General features: G+C 37.6%; 1 protein-coding gene across 1 annotated transcript in view; it reads right to left on the bottom strand.

Annotated features, from left to right (window-relative positions):
* BZW2 (basic leucine zipper and W2 domains 2) overlaps positions 1-21,041 on the bottom strand; it is a 53,022-nt gene that overhangs the window by 5,301 nt on the left and 26,680 nt on the right. The window contains exons 3-10 of the mRNA XM_051610327.1: positions 20,501-20,677; positions 19,255-19,358; positions 17,540-17,605; positions 11,918-12,053; positions 8,479-8,588; positions 6,421-6,591; positions 5,784-5,930; positions 2,078-2,216 (exon numbers count right to left, since the gene is read on the bottom strand). Coding sequence (XP_051466287.1) covers positions 2,078-2,216; positions 5,784-5,930; positions 6,421-6,591; positions 8,479-8,588; positions 11,918-12,053; positions 17,540-17,605; positions 19,255-19,358; positions 20,501-20,677 — 1,050 coding nt within the window. The remainder of the gene's footprint in view (positions 1-2,077; positions 2,217-5,783; positions 5,931-6,420; positions 6,592-8,478; positions 8,589-11,917; positions 12,054-17,539; positions 17,606-19,254; positions 19,359-20,500; positions 20,678-21,041) is intronic.

Genomic DNA, 21,041 nt, shown 5'->3' with positions numbered 1-21,041 from the left:
TCAGCACAGGATTCCTGCAGTGTTTTAAAAGACAGTCTCTAATGTTTGGTTACAACATCTCTGTACTGCAGAACAGTATCACTGAGGCCTAATTAGGTGCCACGAACCAGAGTACTACTTCATATGTGCTTGTATTAATGTGGGGTTTTTTTGTTGTTTTGTTTTTTGGTATTTGAAAACACTGTCTTGAATTCTAACACAAAAGTACGCAGAGGCTTTGTGCCTGTGAAGGGTGTTTGCTGTTCAAAGGGAGAAATTCTGATTGTCATGAAAGGAATGGTTATTACTTTCAATAGCATCCGAGATTTCCAGGTTGGACACAAACTAAAATAAAGGAGATTCTACAAGTGAATATGAATTATAGCATGTAATCCAGTAACAACAATGCTTATTTTACCCACAGCTAAGGGGCACATTGCAATATGGAATGGACTAAAAACCAATACACATCTTAGAGTGCAAGCCTAACTAGCAAGGATGCTGGCAAGGTTATTAGGTATCTACTACTCAGGATAATTCAGTAGTTCTTATTCTGCAACTGGCTTTTAGATTATTGGTTAAAATGCAGCTGGGAGATCTACAATTGCACTGCCTTTAAGGGATAATCAGAGAAGCAACATCATAGCCAGGCATCAGTACAGAACTGGACAGCTTGTTTTTCTCTCTACCATATAAGGAACACTAGAAATGGGAATGGGAAGTATGGCACATGCTGGACACACTGAACTTACGGCTTCCACTGACAGGCCACACAGTACGTAGCTCCAAACATGCTTCCAGACATCATGGGAATCCTAAACAACATTGTGGCACCTATAGTGCTGAGGCTAAAGTCTTCTCACCCTTCCTAACAAGCCTGCCTGGGTACATCTCTGGAGTCAGAGCAAGAGCACGTGGGGTGAGCAGAGTAGAGGGGACTGAGTTCTTGGAGCATATTAAGTTTAATGTACAATGTCGTGATTTATTTTCTTCTTTTTTTAATACTTTGGAATGTCAGGGTTGCTCTTGCAGGCTAATTCAGTAATGAATCTACAAAAATTTTGAAGGGAATCCTACACAAGACTATTTCTGGTTTAACTATCACTTATGGTCTGAGTGCACAGCAGTTACGGTGCACATTCATCATGTCCAAAGTGAATCTTCTTTTCCAAAGAAAACTAAATAAAGTGTTTGCTGCAGGCTGCAGTTTCAAGTTTGTCCTCAGTCATTAATAGTGTTTACAGATTGTAGCATGTGAAGGCAGAGGGACTGGTGTATTGCTTTTTCATTTGATCATTGAGGCCATGCTATATTGACACAAGGATGGAAAAAAATCCACATGATTCACTTACTTCTGCCTTCTGAAGCAGAATTATTTTAACAGTTTGAACTTGTTTGCCTTGAACATGTACCTGGATACAACAGGGTGAACAAAGACCAGGACTGGGTGTCTAATCCAGCTGATTTTTCTCCTTCAACTATTTATAGCAAGAATGTCAAAACAAACTGTTTGGCATCCACCCATCACACACAGTGCAAGACCATTAGTCTCTGTGACAACCCTATCAGAATAAATTTGCAAAGAAGTCAACTTCACAATAAAAATCAAATCCCTCAAACTATGGCAAGAAATTGGCAGGGAAAGGAAAAGATAAAGAAGGAAAGCTCCTACTGGCAGGGAGAGATAATAAAAATAACTACCCTAAAAATGTTCCTTCCAAAAGGGTTTGCACTCTCAAGGCTTCTTAAAACCAAGCTCTAGTCTACTTTTAAAATCTGCCATGAACTTGAAGAAATGTCTTCCTAGAGCTGATGTTATACAAGAACTAAACTGCACTTGAACAGACTGTGCATGGTGCTTGCAACCTTCTCATGCTACAGGATAAATGCAACAGAAAGAGAAGGGCTTGCTTCAGCTTTTTCTGCTGCCACATGTTCCTTTCCACCATCAAAGCATTAAGGTACTTCAGAGTTCAACTCCCAACACAACCTTCTTATATGCAATACCCAGAGAATGTGTGTTTCCTGTTACATTGTAAGTGAGTGGTCAGCACAGAGAATCCATGCACGGCATACAACAGTGGATACAGACTTTTACCTTTATAAAAGAGTACCACTATCTTCTGAAAGGCTTTCATGAAGTGGATGTTGTCATAACAGTACTCCTGCACCTTCTGGAGAAGAATCAACTCTGACTGGCCTTGAGTGCTGAATACAGCAAGCAGAGGGGCATATTGCTGAAAGGAAGAGAGGGTAAAAAACAAAATGCATGTCTGTATACTGAAAATTAAAATAAACATTTTTTTAAATTGATGCATCATTTCTGAATATTTGTTTCATTGAAACCTTAGAGTTACTTGCCAACTGCATTTACTTAAACAAATGCAATGCATATACATAAATATCCATGAGCTTTTGTAAGACATGCTACATGCTGTGAGAAAATTAAGTACCACTTATAGATACTGAATTTTGTAAAATCAGTTTATAAACTCCACATCTTGGACTTGGAGTACTGCTGTTCATACACTGCACAACGTAGCAGGCTGCTGATTTACGAGTGATGCTTTACTGATGTTCATAACATAAGACACCCAAAAATGAAGCACATGAAACTCAAATCTATAATTTCACACGCGTTTCAGTAGTCCCAGGAAATGGAATTAAATTATTCCAGGTCAGCTGTGACCACGTGTCATTATTTTTTCTCATTATCACCACCTGAGTATTACAACAACCTTTGCTTTGGTGAACAGAAATGTTTTCAAAGCACAATTATTCTGACAAGACAGTAGCAGTACATTTCATTGTATTTTCCTGGGGTTTATTAATATAATAAAAGACAAAGCAAAATGTTTTTGTTATTAATTTATTTTCTCTAATTTCAGATCTTAAAATAAAAGATTATGTCAAAGGATCATATCCTGTTCACTCTTTCCTCAAAAACTAGTGTTTATATCAGTATCTCTCCAATTTCCTTTCCTCTTAGCTTTTCAAAATAATTATCATTTACTAATTTACAGAAAGAGAGAGCAAGAAATCACACAGCAACTGTAACAAGAGCAGCTAGACAGCAGACAGTATTACTGCTTTTGGAAGAAACTTCCTTACAAAGTAACTATGAGAAATTACTAGCTGTAGCTAACACCAGATATTGAGTTTTTCTACTTCTGTCAGGTATAGCCACATCTTTAGTTACTGTTTTGGTAAAAGCACTGCAAAATTTCTGCAGGCTTTGGGTAACAAGACTCCCTCTTTTTCCCTTGAAGCACGCAGCTGGTAGCTAGGCAAGTTGCAGGGAAGTGGGGCAATATACACTGCAGTTCATGTAATAGTATCAGTAAAACCCACTTCCAACCACAAGTTTGTGAAGTGCAGCTGTAAGCTTTAAGTATTTTATTAAAAAAAAACCAAAACCAAACATCTTTTCAGTTTAGAAGTAAGATACCTTCATTTTGCCAGATGTGACTGACTCCTTTCTGCATTCCTGTCTTACTCCTCAACTGGTACAGACTTACAATGGTAAGTTTCACAAGCATCTAATCAATTAAGGAACTGTAAAATTAGCCTCCTCTCATTGCTGGCTAAGCTCAGTGGCATTGTTTTCCATTTGCCTCTGGTTAGGTAGCAGCAGATCAGGAGCTGCTGTGCCACAAAGCTCACACCACACCCCTGCCTGCAGTGTGAACTGTCTGGAGGATTCTCCCCACCCACAGATAAGGTCTCTTCTCGCGGTGGCGGTGGCCCAGGGCCCAAGTGTCATAGTGAGGTTACAGGGACAATGAAGAGCTTATCCGGTAAGATTCAGGGTTTAACAGCTTGCCCTCTCTCCTCCTGAGTTCAGGTCCTGCCACTCCTGCCAAGCTGATGGCAAATGTAGCATTTGGTTTATGACTCCATTATGGGCTTTTATGATGCCCACTATCTCCATTAGGAAGGCACCCATCCAGTAAAGCTTGTTAAGAACTGTAAACTAGGTTCAGCATGTCCCACATCAAGTATGTATTTATATGCATCCTGACTCATGCCACCAGGGGGAAACAACTCCATGATAGTTCCAGGGCATCTTGACACACAGGAACCAGGCTCTGCATCACATCAACAGCATTAATCTGATTTCTGGAGTTGGGCTCATGCACTGGGTCAGCTAAGAGCACAAAGGGAGGAATACAAGATCTGTCTCTACCTATCCATACAAGAAGGATAAGAAACAAACACTAATAATTTTTGAACACTGAAATGTAAAGCAGCAGCTAACAGTCTGAATTTCTATGTCTGCTGCTTCTGTTAAAATCTTACCTGTAAGTGCAAAGAGTAAATATGTCATACAAATTTATCCTCTATTTTTAGACAGTGCAGGCACCCACAAAGATGCCTTTCTTATATAGGCAACATGCTTTGCCTAATTTAGTGAGGTTACATACACAGCTGATAGCCCGAGTCAGTGAGATGCATAGGACTAAGCATCCAGTCAACAATATTCATAAAGCCAGTTATGTTCCTGCTTTCCAGTTCAAATATTCCAAAAAGTGTTTGTTAATTTGCCTTGGAGTACTAGACAATAAATCTCAATGGATACTCTGTTACAACTCAAAGAGATACGATCAATTTTTACATCAAAAGAACAAGAAAAACAATGTCTCTCCTCTTTCTGGAAACTATCTTGTCTTTCTACTGCTATTTGTGTCACTTGAGAAGACTTCAAGGCATTCCATTTTACCATCAAAGACTATACAAGATGCCAAGCTGCATTTCTAGGATGACTGAATGGGAAAGCAAATTCAGATAAAAGGACAGCAGTAGTAGGAGCTAAACCAATGTGGGAACTCCAAGTACAGAGAGGCATCCAGACATGAAGAAGAAAGGAATTCAGATCAAGCTTAAGACCCATTTTACCATAAAGAACGAAGTACAGATTGCTTCTGCCCTAGGGAAAATCTATGCAGCTCTGGCTATTAGGGAGTATTGTCTTTACCAGTTTAAAAACACTAATTCTGCTGAAAAGCCCCTCTGCCTTTGTTCTTAATTAAGTGTCTTGCATGGCATGATTCCTTCAGACTTAGATAAGGACTACTAACCATAGCAATTACTACAATGCCTCTGCCTTTTTTTTAGGTTTTGGGTTTTTTTTTCCACTGCAAGGTCATAAGAGTTTTTGTACCAACACACAACTGTGATACTGCAATGACTTAGCAAACTACAGCCCATCTTTCTATGCATTCATTTCTCTCATCCACAAGGACAGTACCTGGATCAGAGAGGAATCACATCATACAGCTCCTGACTCATTAGCAGACAAGTCACCGAGTATCCAGCTCCCACAGTTGACATTAACAACAACCATTTCACAGATTCTGAGCTCAGCAGTCCTGCCTGGATCTAACCAGCCCCGTGCAAAGTCAGCATAGGTGCTGCCTTACCATGCTCCAAAAACTTCTTTGCTTCTGGCAAAGATATTGCAAAGGCAGCTCCTGCAGGCTTACTAGTCAGGTCTCAACAGAGCTGAGTCTTAGCATATGCTTAGTGTTTTCCCCAAGGCAAGGAGACTCTCAGGATCTGGTGCACTAAGAAAGCACAAGGCAGAAGCACTCAGGCTGTGACCACTTCTGTTTGCCCTGGTTCTCTGCACTGTGTGCATTCATTTGACCTAAAGGAGGAGGGACTACACACAATGCTTGGTGTGTTCAGTGTCAGCCCTCAAAACTCTAAATCTCCTGGATTTAAACAGGTAAAAACTTAATGGCAGTAGAATGTATTCTGTTAATTAGCAATACAACCCTTCCCTACTTCACCCATGCACACACCTTTAGATGTTTGAGGGCTTGCTCTGCAACCAGCTCTTCTTTCTTGTTCCATTCCACAGCATTCATGACACAGGTCCATAGGAGACCAATCACTGCTGGCTCAGGCAGCTCATTTCTTTTCATTTCCTCTTTTACATAAAGCACTATCTGGAGTAGGAAATAAACTGCTGTCAACCAGAAACAATGCTGACATGCCAAATATTTGCAATCATTTACAAGTAACACCACGGTATAGAAGTAATAAGAAACAAAATTAGAACAAGAATAATAAAAAGGAAGCATCTATCATGTTTTTAATTAGTAACATTACTATTATTTGACTACAAGTTTTGTCCCTCCCCTCCAAACTAACAGGTAATGCAGTTAAAATTAAATACACATTTTCATCAAGTATAACGGAACAAAAAAACTCATCACCCCACAGTCAGCTGCATTTGCAAATCCAGAGAAAGTTTTGTTGCTTTAGTCTTAACCATGGAGAGAACTGATGAATAAATTAAAATAATTTCAAGATAAAAAGAGGGAATCTGTGGCCTCCTCATATCTGTTTCTCTGCACCTATTGTTGATTTAAGTCTTTGACTATGATTATATAAAAAGGTTGTTAAAAAAAACCCAACAAACACAACACTCTTTACCTCTTTAATTGGGCATTCCTGAGAGAGACGTTCTTGTAGCTCTTTTTGAAGTTCTTTACGAGTCCCCAGTGACTGCTGAACTCTAAGGAAATCTGAGAGCTCTTTTAGACCTGCTTCAGTAAAATACTTGGCAAAATGGTCCACATTCTGCCGGTTGGCTGGAAATAGTTCCTAAAAAGACAGGAATGCTCTCTATTAAATAAATAACCAATTTTGACTCCTGACAGAATGGAAAGAGTATTTTAAAAGAATGAACAGTGGAAATCGCCTGGCACTGCATTTAGAAAAAAAAAATAAAAAATCACTGCTTGTATTAACACTGGAAAAGCCAGTATTTCATTCATAATGTTGTGTTTTGATATAGTGGAGGGAAAAATTATTGTCAGTTATAAAAAAACCTAACACCCTCTCCACATAAAGTGCATGTACTTAAGAATAGCTGTCAGCTTAAGATGTTGCTCAAAACAGTCCTCAGAGAAACCTCTTCCAGATTCCAAGTGTCTCATAGGGGAAGTACAAAGGAATAGATGGTAAAGTCACTATATGCAAAGCACATTTACTATGCCCTCCCAGTGCATCCATATCTGTACCCCTTAAGAAATGCACATTTAGCAACATGTGTGTGGCCCAGGCACCCTGGCCTGATGTTCCTGCTGTGCTGAGCAATGATTACCACTAATGCATCATTTAACGAAAATCACAAAATCCAGCTTGTACTATTAAACTTAACTCCTGGAGGCATTTCTAATTCAAAGGCACTGTCAATCTATCATTATACAAGTCCAGCTTCTTAGAAAAGTTAAAATTATTCTTAAAAATTGCTACAGCAAATGTCCCGTATTGGCAAGAATTCAATGGCATTTGCTTACCATCCAGTTCTTGGTGTCTAACAATGATTTGTGAGATGGATAGCAAGCACATTTTTTTTTTACAAAGAAGCTTAAGACCCTCAATCTGTTTACTTACTGAAAATTAGATTGAGAAGAAACTATTATGAAGGCATCTATGCTAGGCAACATCATCTGATACATTATAGTTCTTTCATACAGGAGCATAATGAGAGCAAACAGCTGAAAGTCAGTCAAGTTTGAAATAGAAGTGAGATGCAGTTTGCTTTTCCCCCCCAGTAATAAAAAAAAATAAATTAAAAAAATAGCTCCTTTCCCAGATTTATAGCAAATTATTTATGACTTGGACTCTTAAAATAAGATACAAATTGAAGAGATGAAGGGGTGTAGAAGGTTGCTTCACTTTTGAAAGATTCTTGCCTAATCATAAATTATTGAGGTACAAACAGGAAATACTGCTTAAATTCTCCCCAGAGGCAGTACTGCACAGGATGCAGGGCATTTGGCTGGATTATCACAGCAGCAACCTTTTTGAGGATTGAAAAAACCCCTACTGATCTTCAGAAAGACACTGGGAGAGAAAAGCACATGACATAGCTGCATTTTCACTCTAAATACCTCCAGCCATTGCTACAAACCCAGAATGCAGGTTTTGAGTCCAAAGGCTGAAAAGCCTTCCTGCATTGCTCCTACTAGGTCTGCTGTCATCACTGCAGGACCATTTATGCTACCCAGAAAGCTACTGCTGCAGAAAAACAGCTTACTGTGCTTTCGGTATATTATTTTAAACACTGTCACTTTGGAAACTTATATTCTAATCATAACCCTTTATTTATACTTTAATATTTAAAAAAGTAAAACATTCTAAAAAGTGTAAGTCCTCATGCACAGCTGCTGGTGGCGTGTTTTGCTAGCAGTGGTTAGAAAAAACTCCATTTAATTAATTCCCAAGCCCTATACATACAGTCTTTCAGAAGGCATTTAACTACAGGAAAAATTGAGACAGAATGTAAAATCATGTGCTGTTTATTTAATATTCCTGAACCTGAATCAAAGCTACAGCCATAACAATATTGCTGTGATTCAAAATATTTAAAAAACGCTAAAAGGGTCTGAGGGGGAGTTAACATGCTTACAGCAAACTACCATCTGCATTTTATTTCCCTTTCCCAAGGAGAGATAAAGATTACTGAAAATATATTGTACTTACTAGTAATCTCTTATCAAGGTTGGCTTTTCTTAAAGCAGAAGTGACAGAATTGGCATCTTTCTCTGCCATCCATGCTTTAAAAAGCTTTACAGCGAAAGAGGCTGCAATCCCTGGTTGAGGAAAAACACAAAACATGCTTCAGCAATTTTCAACAGGAGCTGGAAATGGCTATGAGAATGACAAGGTTACAAAGTGGTTACAAGAATATGGAATGAAAATGCCCAACACAGAACTGAATTGCTCAGTTTTTGTCTTTAATGCAGCATTAATTCTCTGAAGTATGCTAGACTGAAAATATTTTCATTCTGTATCACACATCACCATTCAGTTGTTCAAAGATTTTCTTTGCAACTATTTTCCCTGCCTCCCCAATTTACAAACCAAGTCCAATGCAAGCAAACATTATGCATTATGAAATGAAGGAACAAAACGATAAAGGATAGTCAGGAATAGGAACTGAAAAAAGGACTTTTTAGCAAGTCCATACGGTTAAATACATTTGCAACTTCTAAGTTTTGTACCTTGTCCTCCTAGGAGGCATTTAGTAGCTGGTAAGACAAGGCACAAATACAATTTTAAGTAGAAAAACTCCTTCCTTAAGGCACAACTTACTATTTTGTGCATTAAATCAAAATCAAACAAACTACCTCTGCTAGCTGTAGCTTTCCCAGGGGAGCTAAGAAACCATTATCCCCACACCTGCTCTTTCCCTGTTTCCTAGAGCAGCAGGGAAAACAACAGTTTATTTCCTCTGCTCCAGCTTCTCAGCTTTGGGCAGCCAGTACAGGGAACTCAAAGAAGCTGAAAGGTCTCAGAGATGGAGACCCAGCTCAACCCTGAGGAAGGTCACCTGCACACCAGTTATGAATCTCTGTACTACTCTCATATCAACATTTACAGTGCTATTGAGGGTGCTGATAATAATGGTGTACTGTACTACAGCTGATGGTTATAATTTTCTGTTTGACCTCCAAACAGTCCTGAAGCTCTAAGAACAAGATGGGATCTATTGGTAGGAAGCTGCTTTGTCATTCTTAGCCACTTTCTAGATAGATATCCATTCTTTTATTTCTATGATACACTAACTTAATTAATCATCAAAGAAGAACAGATTATTCCCAGAGCAGTGTAAACTTCATTAACATTCACTACAGATCTGGACTGTTCTGACAGTTTTGGCAACCTTATTTCAAGAGATAAGTCATAAGGCACAATCCTTAGAGAAGTAATAAATAGAACCATGGATGCACAATGCCATGCCAAGAGAAGCCTTGTACATGTTTTACATGTACAGCAGGGCATAATGCAGTGACCATAAGTTCTGTGGGCTGACTAGTCAAGACTGACAAAGCCTGGTCAACCAACAGGGGACCTAGGTGTAACATCCACTGAAATTTCTGAATCTGCAAACACAGTCCACTGCATCTGATGTGAATGGAACTGCTTGGTCTCTGTCACCAAGAACTGTTCCCAGTAGCCATGTCCTAAACCCTTTTTCAAGTTTTAGCTTAAAACAAAGAAAGTTTTATGTCATTAAAAATATTAGAGGGAGGTTCTTCTAAGGCTTCACTATCCACATATGTTTTCAAACTTACTTCTAATTTACAGTCCAAATTTTCATTGGCCAGTTCCAATACTCTATTCATGTGCCCCCACTATCTTTTCCTTTAAAAAGCTCTTCTGTTTTTCTGGTTTTTTTCCCTATTTGTAGAAGAAAGCAACTTCAGCCATTCTTTTATTAATTAGCCCTATTAGCTGCTCTTTGCATTTGCACTTTTTTTCAGCATGGGTAACAATAAGGGTACATTTAACATCAATGAGGTTTCACCACTGCCTACACTCTCTATGTCTCTGCTGGAAACACACTATCCACCCCCATCAAAACCATTTTTTTCCCCACATTTATACATCATGGTAAAAATAAAGGCAACACTGGAAAAGGGTAAACCTAAAATGAATTAGATACATGTCCTCAAACTTGACAGATCTCCTATCAGCACAATCCATCCTGTCTCCCTTTCAGCCAATTCTTTGCCAATGATAAACTGTCATGTTGATTAACTCTCCCTTTTTTCCTCATGCATTTTAACCTCAGTAGCAAAGAAAGAATCAAGTTAATTTTTATATGATCTAACTGTTTTAAGCCTTGATCTTTTTCCTGATTTTCATTTATCTTTGTATCTTCAATTATTCTTCCATAAAAGATCTATTCCAGAAGACTGCTTGAACAATCTTTTCTTCAAATGCTAACACACAGGTACCTCTTTAGTATATATAAACCAAGAACCAAAAGTATATGTAAGCTTTTGACAAAAGGACTCTTATAAATGTAAGCTCATAATGCAAAAGGAACTTGTTTTAGGATTTGTACATAAAAACTGTATTCTTAAAATATAACAAATAACAAAGTTTTAAAAATTTGAGTTTTCAGATGCCTCTTGTCGTCCCATAACTAGAAACAGATTTTGATTTAAAAACATTGCAGGCCATCACCCTAGACCTGGATAAGTGCTTTTGTTTGAATTTTCTCCTAGTTTAAGTCTGATTCCAAAAGCTGTGGATGATGAGTGAGCAAAGCTGCAGCTGTGGCTTTTCTTTCTGCAGCATTTAGAAAACAAACGCAATGGTTAGCATTCTGAAAATGAGAACATGAAGTCGGAACACTTTTTTTTTTTTTTTTTTAATGGAAGTTAGAATACATCTTAGCTAATACATAGCTCTTTAACAAAACCAAAAAGATTCCGTGAAAACAGTTCAACACTAAAAGTGCAATTATTTCAGGTAGTTGGTAACTGGCAGAGAAAGACACTGTTGAGCAAGTATTTGGAAAATCAGGACTCCAAGGTAGCTAGCTACAAATAAATAAGTAAATAAAAACCCTCAGAAAAGAAGGAGAAAAAAAAAAGTAATCTGAAATAGGCATTATACCCTAAGATGGAAAAAACAACTACTCATCATACAGGTCCATGGGAAACTGTTTTGAACATTGATCACTACTAGTATGAAGGCAAAATGAGGGTTTGCATATTTCTTTTTTCTTCTGCAACATCCTGTTAGTCTGCACATACTCTCTGTCCCATTTCACCCTCACATGCAAAAGATATCTGCAACTCTTGAAAAAATGCTCGTAGGCACATCTTAGGAATAGATACTTTACACTATACTTTACACTTATAAAGTATCACAATAATATATATACTCTATAATTTTGCACACACATGTATAACTTCCAAAAAACATAAGCTCTTTAGGGTTTGTTTTTGCTTTTTGTTGTTTTTTTTCCTATGCCAAATTGCCCTCATTAGATTTCATGAAGTATGCTGGCTGTTGCTGTCTGTATATGCTTCTGCTTTAAAATAATGATTTCTGTTGTACAGTTACAGGTTTCCCATCTCCAGTTAAAGCTAATGTAAGAAAAAAAGATCATATTGCAAATTACCTTCTTTGACTATATTGTCAGTGAAGAGGCTTGTTAAAATGGTAGCAGGAAGAGTGCCATTAGCCAACAGGATGCCAGAAAGCATTGCCAACTTTGTCTGCTCCGTCTCAGTAAAGGCTTTAAGAAACAGCAAAAGCTGTGGGTCAGAAAAGAGAAAAAAAATTAAAGCCACAGGCAATGATAACTGGTAGAGATGAGTTTTAGCAGTTTATTTCTCAAGAAGTCCTGCTAAAATTAGCAGCAATCACATACAAATCTGACCTGAAGCATGGCAGTACCGTTTCACTGATTGCTTATAATTGCACTTTCCATAAAGATACAAGCATGTGTAATGCAGCCTTACTCAGGGAATAAAGGCCTGTCCTCTCCAAATATATATGTGTAAAAATAGAAGTGATTTTAAAGGCTTGTGGCTCACAGAAATTAGAGAATCACAGAGCTGCTGATTTCAGCAGGCTAACAGGAGCCTGCCCATGTCCATGTTCAGACTTCGGACTAAGCCCCACAGAGCTGCAGCTCCTTTTCTAGCTTACAAAAGCTATGACTTATGTGAACAATAAAAGGATGAGAAAGTTTCCTGTTTTCCTTTTGGGGAAAGGAGCACAGAACAATTACAACAGATCTTCTATTGGCTAAAAATAAGAAATACAGATTTCAAGTTCAGACATTCTTGATAAAGCTGACAAAGGATTGACAGACAGGAACAAAAGCTGCTTTAAGACCTTGCCATTCCCAGTACTAATTACAAGAGGAAACAACCAGCTTGAGGAAAAAAAATTACAAATCTCACAGTCTTAGGTGCTGCAAGATCTGAACTACATATTTACACCTTAAAAGTCTAAAACTGGCAATTAAATCTATTTAAAGCATCTTGATTTCATATATTAAAATAAATTACTTGAAAGTGTATTGATGAAGTACATTATACCCCTTTTCCTCTTCATCAGGAACAAAGTTGTGCCAAATGAGATTTTGCCAGTAGCATTACCGTTAACAATAATGTTTTCTTAACATGTTGTCAGCAACCACAATGTGGGTAACGGGAAAAAGGAGGCTAGACAGTAAAGGGCATCTTCATTCACTGCAAAAAAGCTGCTGACTCCATGAGAAGTTAGCTTACAAAATTAACACCAACACACACATACAAAAAGAAAAAAAGACTGCAGACATCCAGTTCTGGAGTTAAAAAGGAATTCTCGTTTCCTTCTTCAACCACCTTCTGCTTCACGAGACCCTTTCTCCTTCTCCAAATGAGCAACACATGTAAGCAAATTAGAACAGCTCATGCTGATGGAAAATTCCCACCCACTTTTCCAATTCAAGGGTATTTCTTAATTACCAAAACCTACTCATACAAAAGGACAGAGTATCAGTCATGTCCCTGCACTTGTTTGTTACCATGGACAGTGAGAGCTGTTCTCCTAGACATCTAATCGGCTTATCATTAACTGTAAAGCTTTCTAAATGCAGTGATATTTTAAAAATCCATATAACTAAAGAATTAAGCTATTAAAACTCATGCAGTATTTTATTAATAGCTCTGCTCTATATCAGTGAACAAACCCAAAAAACCCTTGTTAATATGGTAGTACTTACATAATAGCATCAGCTTTAAATTATAGCTTATACAAGCCTGAATGATTCAGCCACAGACAAATAATTTGGTTTTTTTTAGAGGGCTTCAGCCAAATGATTGCAACGTGCAGTTTTAGCTAAAAATAAAAATTATGAAACTGTAAAAGCTCAAGGTGTAATTTTATTTCAACAAACTGTGACTCACAAGGAAAAAAATGTAAGAAAATTGGGATGCAGATCAATGGAATTATTATTTCTAAATATATGGATGAGAAACAAGTGGCGTGCTGTATTTTCAAATGCAGCAGTTAGCTGGCATATATAATGATGCAGGGAAAGGAACTCCAGGGTCACATTTAATGGTAAGACTGAAAACATTTTTAAATAATTTCAATACAAGTCTAGTATACGATGGAGACCTGGGGGTTTCAGGTTTTCTTCATGAAAACTTTATGATACTGTAGTAAAATGAGATCTGCACAGGAAAAACTCTGAATTAGACCTTTTGCTCTTTACTGTATGTACTGAGACTGTTAAGAGAGGAAATAGCTTTAGATTTTTGTGTAGGCTACCAAACACCACTTCTGCTGCTCTATAAGCACCAGATGAGGATTTTGATTAGAAAGTGGTCACACTGCCTACTTTAACATGACAAAGAAGGTTTTGACATATTTCGTAGGTGTAATCTGCATTGGGTTTTGTTAGTAATTACTAGATCTTTAACAGTTATACCCATTTTTGTCAGGTTTAAGTCATGAAACCAGCAACAGCAGTAAATTCAGCTGCAATACCAGAATTATGGAATTCAAGGTGGAGAAGGATTCTAAGAGAAGAACACCCCAACATTTATCAAATCGGTTTTGAGAAATCTGTGTTTGTTCCAATGTTTTGGAAGGTCTGAAATCATGTATCTTTGAAGTTCACAGCTTCCACCTCTTCCCTTTCCTTTGAAATCTGCTACTTGCAAGTCTTTTAGCATGAATATGAATTATGTTGTTCTTCAACAGTACCCCACTGCAGTATGTTTTGAGAAGGAACCTCATCTTTTACATGTCTCAGACTACTTTAAGTATTGCTGGTGCTAGTATAATTTTTATTTTATTATTATTTTTAAAAAGCAGCTCAAATAAACTTAAACATATAATTTTCTACTGTTCAAGGATATTATTCTATACTTTAAAGCAACTGTGAAACATGGCCTAATTTAGGGGGAGACTAGGTGATAGGAAGAATCAAAACCTTTAATATCCACTTAAAAAACATCAAAAAGAACAAAACGTTCAGTTCAAAGCTGTTGTTTCAGATTTTTATAGCTGATTACTTTAAGAGCTCTTCTTTTACCACTGCAATTACAAAGCTCTGCAGGGAAGTCACAAAATGTCCAAGTCACTTCAGAATAGTACCAAACCACCCACAGAAAAGTTCTCCAAGCTGATGCTTGCCTGCTGTTAGCCAGGCACTAGCATTACTGCCTTTGTTACAGATACAGACTGATTCCAGGCATAAAATGCACAGTTCTGGCTCACAATTTTGTATTTTTATCATAGCTAGAACAACTCCCACCTATCTAAGTAGGAGTTCAGAATGCCTCCTAATAAGCACAAGATCAGACCTAATGTGCTGTTCCATGCTATTTTTTACCTCAAAGAAAAAGTGATTTGGGCACAAATTCTGGGCAGAAAAGATATGTGCAAGTAAACACACACACAAGACATAAAAAGCATACAAGAAAAACAAGTGCTTCTGCTCTCCTCTTGAGTTCTAGAAACCTTAATAGAGAAAATTAGGGAATTTTATCCACACAGGTAGTGTGCTGTCTTTCTGTATCTTCATTATCTGTAGTAATCTGTTGCTTTAGCATCTTACAGGCTGACACACGTAGACAGCACTGAATTGTCAGCAATGGAGATGGGCAGCTAACGTAACAACAGATACTCTCTGACTGATTCTTGCCTTGCATTTGGCTGACCTAATTAATCTCTGTTTACTCCCCATTTGACCTCTTAATATTAGTCTCCTCTTATTTCATAATTCCCAGCTTGATTTAGGATGCTTTCATTAGGAAAATAGCACCACGAACAAAGAACCTCATAACACCACCCAGTATTTCAGACATCCTCATATGTCTCAGTAATATTTACCACTGTTAAGACAAAAAAATGTACTTATCTGCATTTTATCCCAATTTTGATAATAAAAAAATCTACACAGAATGCTACTAAAACATGCAAATAAACTATGTAGATAGCTAAATACTGCATTCTTCATCCACTGACCTGAACAGAAATACATATGTAAGAAAGAACACAAATCTGGAACTGAGAATTTTACTGAAATTATTGCAAGATGTTGTCACAGGTCTATGCCAGTATGCTGGGCATTGCTCATATGAACTTAAGCTGTCTATATTAAAAAAACCCCTGCAGGTGAGCAATGCACTTAAAAATCCTTTTATTCTGTTGAAATTACTTGAACAAAATAATTTAGATGTAAAAACGTAGATGTATAGTTCGCTTATAGTGGCAATGAAAGCAGATGGAGAAACTTCCCCTCAACCTGGGACCATTATGCAAACCTAGTCTTGTGCTTTGTCATACCAATATCTGACATTAAACTATACAAAAAGCATGTGCCTAAAATTGAGATTTGTACTCTGCAAAGGTGAACACACACTGTCATGGCTACCATGCTTCCAAGGGCTTTAAATAAGTAGCATGGCTCTAGTCACTCTGTACCTCCAATTTTTGCTCTCTTTCAAGCTAGCACACAGCTAAACTTCACATCAGAGGCACTTGCTCCTCAACTGAAGAGTTGAATTATTATATATTAACCATAGTTTCTTGTCATTAAGTGTGCAAAGTGAATTCTTAGAAACTTAGAGGATTCAAAACCGAACAAGTTACAGAAGAGAGAGGAGGCGGCTTGAACTGACATGGCAGTTACATAATATGCTGAACACTCTCTGAAACTTGAATGCTATGAGTCAGCACTTGTCATATCACTGATTATAGTAATTAACAGCAAGAACATTAGAGTTCTGTGGGGATAGAGGTAAATTTAGTCTTTAAAATGATGTATTGAGCAATCAGCATCAGTTAATAGGCATGCTGTCCACAAGCACAAAAATAATGTCTGATTTAGAGCCAAATTTATTCAGCCACAAGAGGTGGTGCTGCTCCAGACTTATTCTCATTTGACTCTTGCAGCAGTCTTTCTAATGTTTAAATAACATGGCAATGTGGAAACACACTTAAAAAAAATATGGTATTTTAGTCCCAGGACAGGTTTTGCCATTACCAACATGCCTGTTAACTTACAGCACAGTGTTGATTACTTATTCAGGCCATTAGAAAAATATATTTATATCTGTTACTAGGGAATCAAAGTAATCAAAATTTTGTTGCAAAATGTTTGCATTTTGTTGTGGGGTTTTTTTCAAAAATTTCTATCCACGTTTCTCCTCTCTCCTTAGAATTTAGTATGACAAAACAGTATCCACAAACATCCACCACAGTCTAACAGGCAAGTCCTGAATCCTCTGCCAGTGGTGATGACTTTCTCTTGGATATATCTATGATTCCAACTACAAAAACCTGTCTTTAGTAATCATTCCACAATGCAACAGTATTTTAATATTCGTACATCAAGTGACATTCTGCACAGCAGATCTGCATTTATTCCATGGAAAAAACCACAGAGGGCTGTTCTATGAGCAGGATAGTAACACTACCTCTCATGAAGAACTATACCCCAAAGCATATCAAAGTCCCAAAGAGTTGGACATAAGAAGGTGCGTTTGGTCAAACCATACAAAAGAAGCACGAATTAAAAATGACTCTACATCAAGTGCTGTCAGCAGCATTCACACAGAGCTAAATTTGCAGACTAAAGATGCCACCTGTATATTTCACCCTCTTTTCCAGCAGAGCTAAATAAAATACATAATAGTGCCAAATTATACATTTATATTACTTTTATATATATATAATATACAATTATATTAGACGTAAACATTCATGCTCAAGAAGAGATTGCCACCAACATTACCTTTTTTATTTCATCTTCGAATGCTTTCTCCAGATACTTGTATCTCCTGATAAGTTTATTGAAGACCTGAAGATAAACACAGATTAGCTCAAGTTAACTATTGCAGCCATCCTTTGCCTTTAGAAAAAGGCAAAGTGAAACAGGACTGCCACTACTGGATCCATAAAGAATATTTTTGACTAATTCATGGTAAGACAAACATTTCTTTTTATCCTCTCCACAGCAGGAAAGAAAAAGTAGGAAGCACTGCTAGCTTCTCACACTCATATGCCACTGCCCAGTTCACCTTTAGACACTGTCCCCAGAAAATAAACAGCCAGCAAAACGACACTTCTGTAGTTGTCTCTTCCATTTTCTGTCACATGGCAGACCACGAAACACCTGTCTCTATTAATTTGTTCACAAATGGAAAATACAAGTTTTGCAATTCTTGCTTCATAGAGCAATGTTTGAATCAAAGAATTTACCGCAGTTTGAAAGCCTTTTGTATTTTTCAAAATTGTATTCCTACTCTACTTTTCACCCTATTCAGTGATTAAAAGTAGAGGAAAGGAGGAGAAGAAGGTTAGCTATTCCACTGCTAATACAGCTCTCTGGGGAAGCTGTCAGGTGTAAACTGATGGAGTAAGACAGTCAGGTAGCACTGCTGGGCATCTTCAGTAGATGCAGGATCTCTGTTAAATCCACTAACACAAATGGTTAGGACAAAATATGCTACTCTGAGGAAAAGAGGAAAAACATATGACAAAGCTTTTAAAACTAGTATGTTCTTGGAAACACTTGTTCTCCAGTTTTCACCATTTGTTTCCAATTATGTGACCATAGATTATGAAAGCAGAAGCAGCACAGACGCAGGGCACATTCAGATGGAAAAGGGAAAGACAAGAAATTAAACAAATAACTGCTCTCACTACTGTACAAAGAGGACAAAACATACAACTCACTGTCACAAGTAAAAAGGTTCATATGGGGAACAAATAACATTGTCAGCCTGGATGGTGGTGGGGAAAGAAATCAAGTTCAGAAAGTTTCAATTCACTTCTCAACACCTTAACAGGGACAGTGGCTTTTATACTATCACTTACTGTCTCCAGCATCCCAAGATAAATAGGTTAATTAAAAAAAAAAAACCACAACAGATTTTTGACATATGGGAATTTCAATGGTATTGCAATGGTACTGCATTTTTATGCAATCATACTTGTACCCAGAATTGCACAGTGGCTTTGCACTTTCAATAGAATCCTTACTGTATTTTCTCAAAGAATTATTATCTTCCATTAAGGAGTTATGCCATGTTAGCTTCTTTTCAATAATGTTTTAGGCTTCATTGAATTTTTGTGTTAATTTCACACAGGCTATTTGTGCAAACCTTATTCCTGAAAAAAGAAATTATATATCACATACGTAGGGGAAATGAAAGCTCTTGGTATATACGGCCAATTACTAACTAGTTATACAACTAAAGGCTGGAGGTGTGAGCTTTCTATTTTTTGTCATTCATATACTTCACGTTTCTAAAAATGTGCTCAATACAAATCTTAGACATCCTATTTTCTTACCTAAAATGTGTAGGTTAGGGCAGGTTACTGGTTAACTGGATTTTCAGGTGCCCTGTAACTAGCCGATTGCAGTCTAGACTGTCTGCAGATGTTCCACTGTAATCCCTCTTGACACATACAAGGAAAACAGTAATCAACCATGCCTTTACTGACCTGAGCATAATTTCGGATGGCATCATGATCTTCATCTGCAAAAAATACACAGTGGTTGGTCATCTTGGTCTTGTCATTGTCATCTATGCGTGTGCCTCCAGGAGCTACAAGAAAACAAATCAAAACCAAGAAACAATTTCTCAGTTTAGAGAATGCTCTATAAGGTTTAGTAAGTCTAGTAAGTCTTATGTTAGCATCACTGAGGCAAAAGGCAAGGTTAAGAGGTAGCAAGAGAGAAGGGGGAAAATAGAGAGGACCAGCTTTGTGAGGCTGTGGTAGCATCTGACAGAAGAGAGAGCTGGCTAATACGCTGCACTTCAGCACAGGACAGAGATTAAGGTCACACTAAGGATTCTTAGCTGGTTCTGAGAGCACCGAGTATGATCAAATAAGTACATGCTGGTGTATATCCTTGCACATATTTTAACTACTACTTTTAACACCATGATAATGTAAATCCTTTTCAAAGAGACAAGTATTAGCACCTTGTTATTAATTTCAGGACTTGGAACATCCTCCTAACCCCTCTAATGCTTACCAGGCCCACGTAATCATTCAAAACACTGACACAAAATTTTTATCCTAGCTTATTTTGTTGAGAGCTTTCTTTCTGGATATTTCCACTGGCTTTTGATTCCTGCATTACCTCAAGCCTTATAAAAACATCTTTTCTTCTTACATACCAAAAAACAGGAGCAGGAATCAAACCAGCGTGTCCAGTAAAAAGAGCCAACTTAAACAGAATACAGAGGAAGATGAAAGACACGTTTTTGCCCAAACTGCCACTAATACTGGGGAGGAACATCCCATGAACATCCACAAAGCACATCCTTCACTTGTCCTCGTAGGTAGCCTTTGTTACAACATCTACAATGCAAGCTTTGCAACAGCTAATAACCTGGATTGCTGTATTACACCTTTTCATGCTAATAAATTCCTGTTTCCCCTACTTAGTGTCTCTCATTTTCTTTGCTGTTGCATTTATATGCTGTTCCACCTCAGACTGAAGGCTTCTCAAAGAAGTATCACTGTTTGGTGTACTTGCAGACTCCTTCACACAATCAAGTCCTTCAGTATTACTGCACATTTGCATACAGTAAACAGTGCTATGATGCAACATGCAAAAAGTATCTAGATGAGTGAAAGTGTCATACAGCTTATAATTTCCACTTTTGTAACAGAAGACAGCATCTTAAAAGAAGCAAGGCTGACCAACAAATTATGTATCAGGTACACTGCAGGTTACCTAGCATACTGCCAGCTACCAAAATATCAAAGAGTGTGTCAGCATAGCGGCGATAATCAAGCCGTGAGCCCGCTGCATCCAGAAACTTGGCTATAGCCTCCAGGTCATTCCCAGCTTCATTGAGGCCTTGGACAATTGTATCCCTGAAGACAGTGGGTTCAAATTTCTCCTTTTCATCTGGAAGAGAGATAAAGGAGAAGGAAAAGGAAAGAGAGTGATTTTTTAAACTTTCTGTTAAAATTCCTGTATCAGCCAGCAATTTAAAAGACCATAGCACCTAAATGTATTCTTTGCATCCTGGTCAAGGCACCAGAAATTTGTTTGGCTTTTACTTCACCTGGAAATTTTGCAGTGTTTACCCTCACTTCCCTGACTTCATCATCACCCTTAAAACCAAGACACATACAAACATAGGGAAATAAATAAAGGGAAGGAAATGCAACTATAGAAATTGCTTTCAAATTTCATACTCTTACTTCTCTTGTTGAAGATATTATTGAGTGTGCAAATTATGCATTGCTAAACATGATAGCAGAATAAA

This window comes from Apus apus, chromosome 2, assembly GCF_020740795.1.
Source record: "Apus apus isolate bApuApu2 chromosome 2, bApuApu2.pri.cur, whole genome shotgun sequence".
In the NCBI taxonomy this organism is placed as follows: Eukaryota; Metazoa; Chordata; class Aves; order Apodiformes; family Apodidae; genus Apus; species Apus apus.
This window is presented reverse-complemented; position numbering and strand designations above follow the sequence as displayed.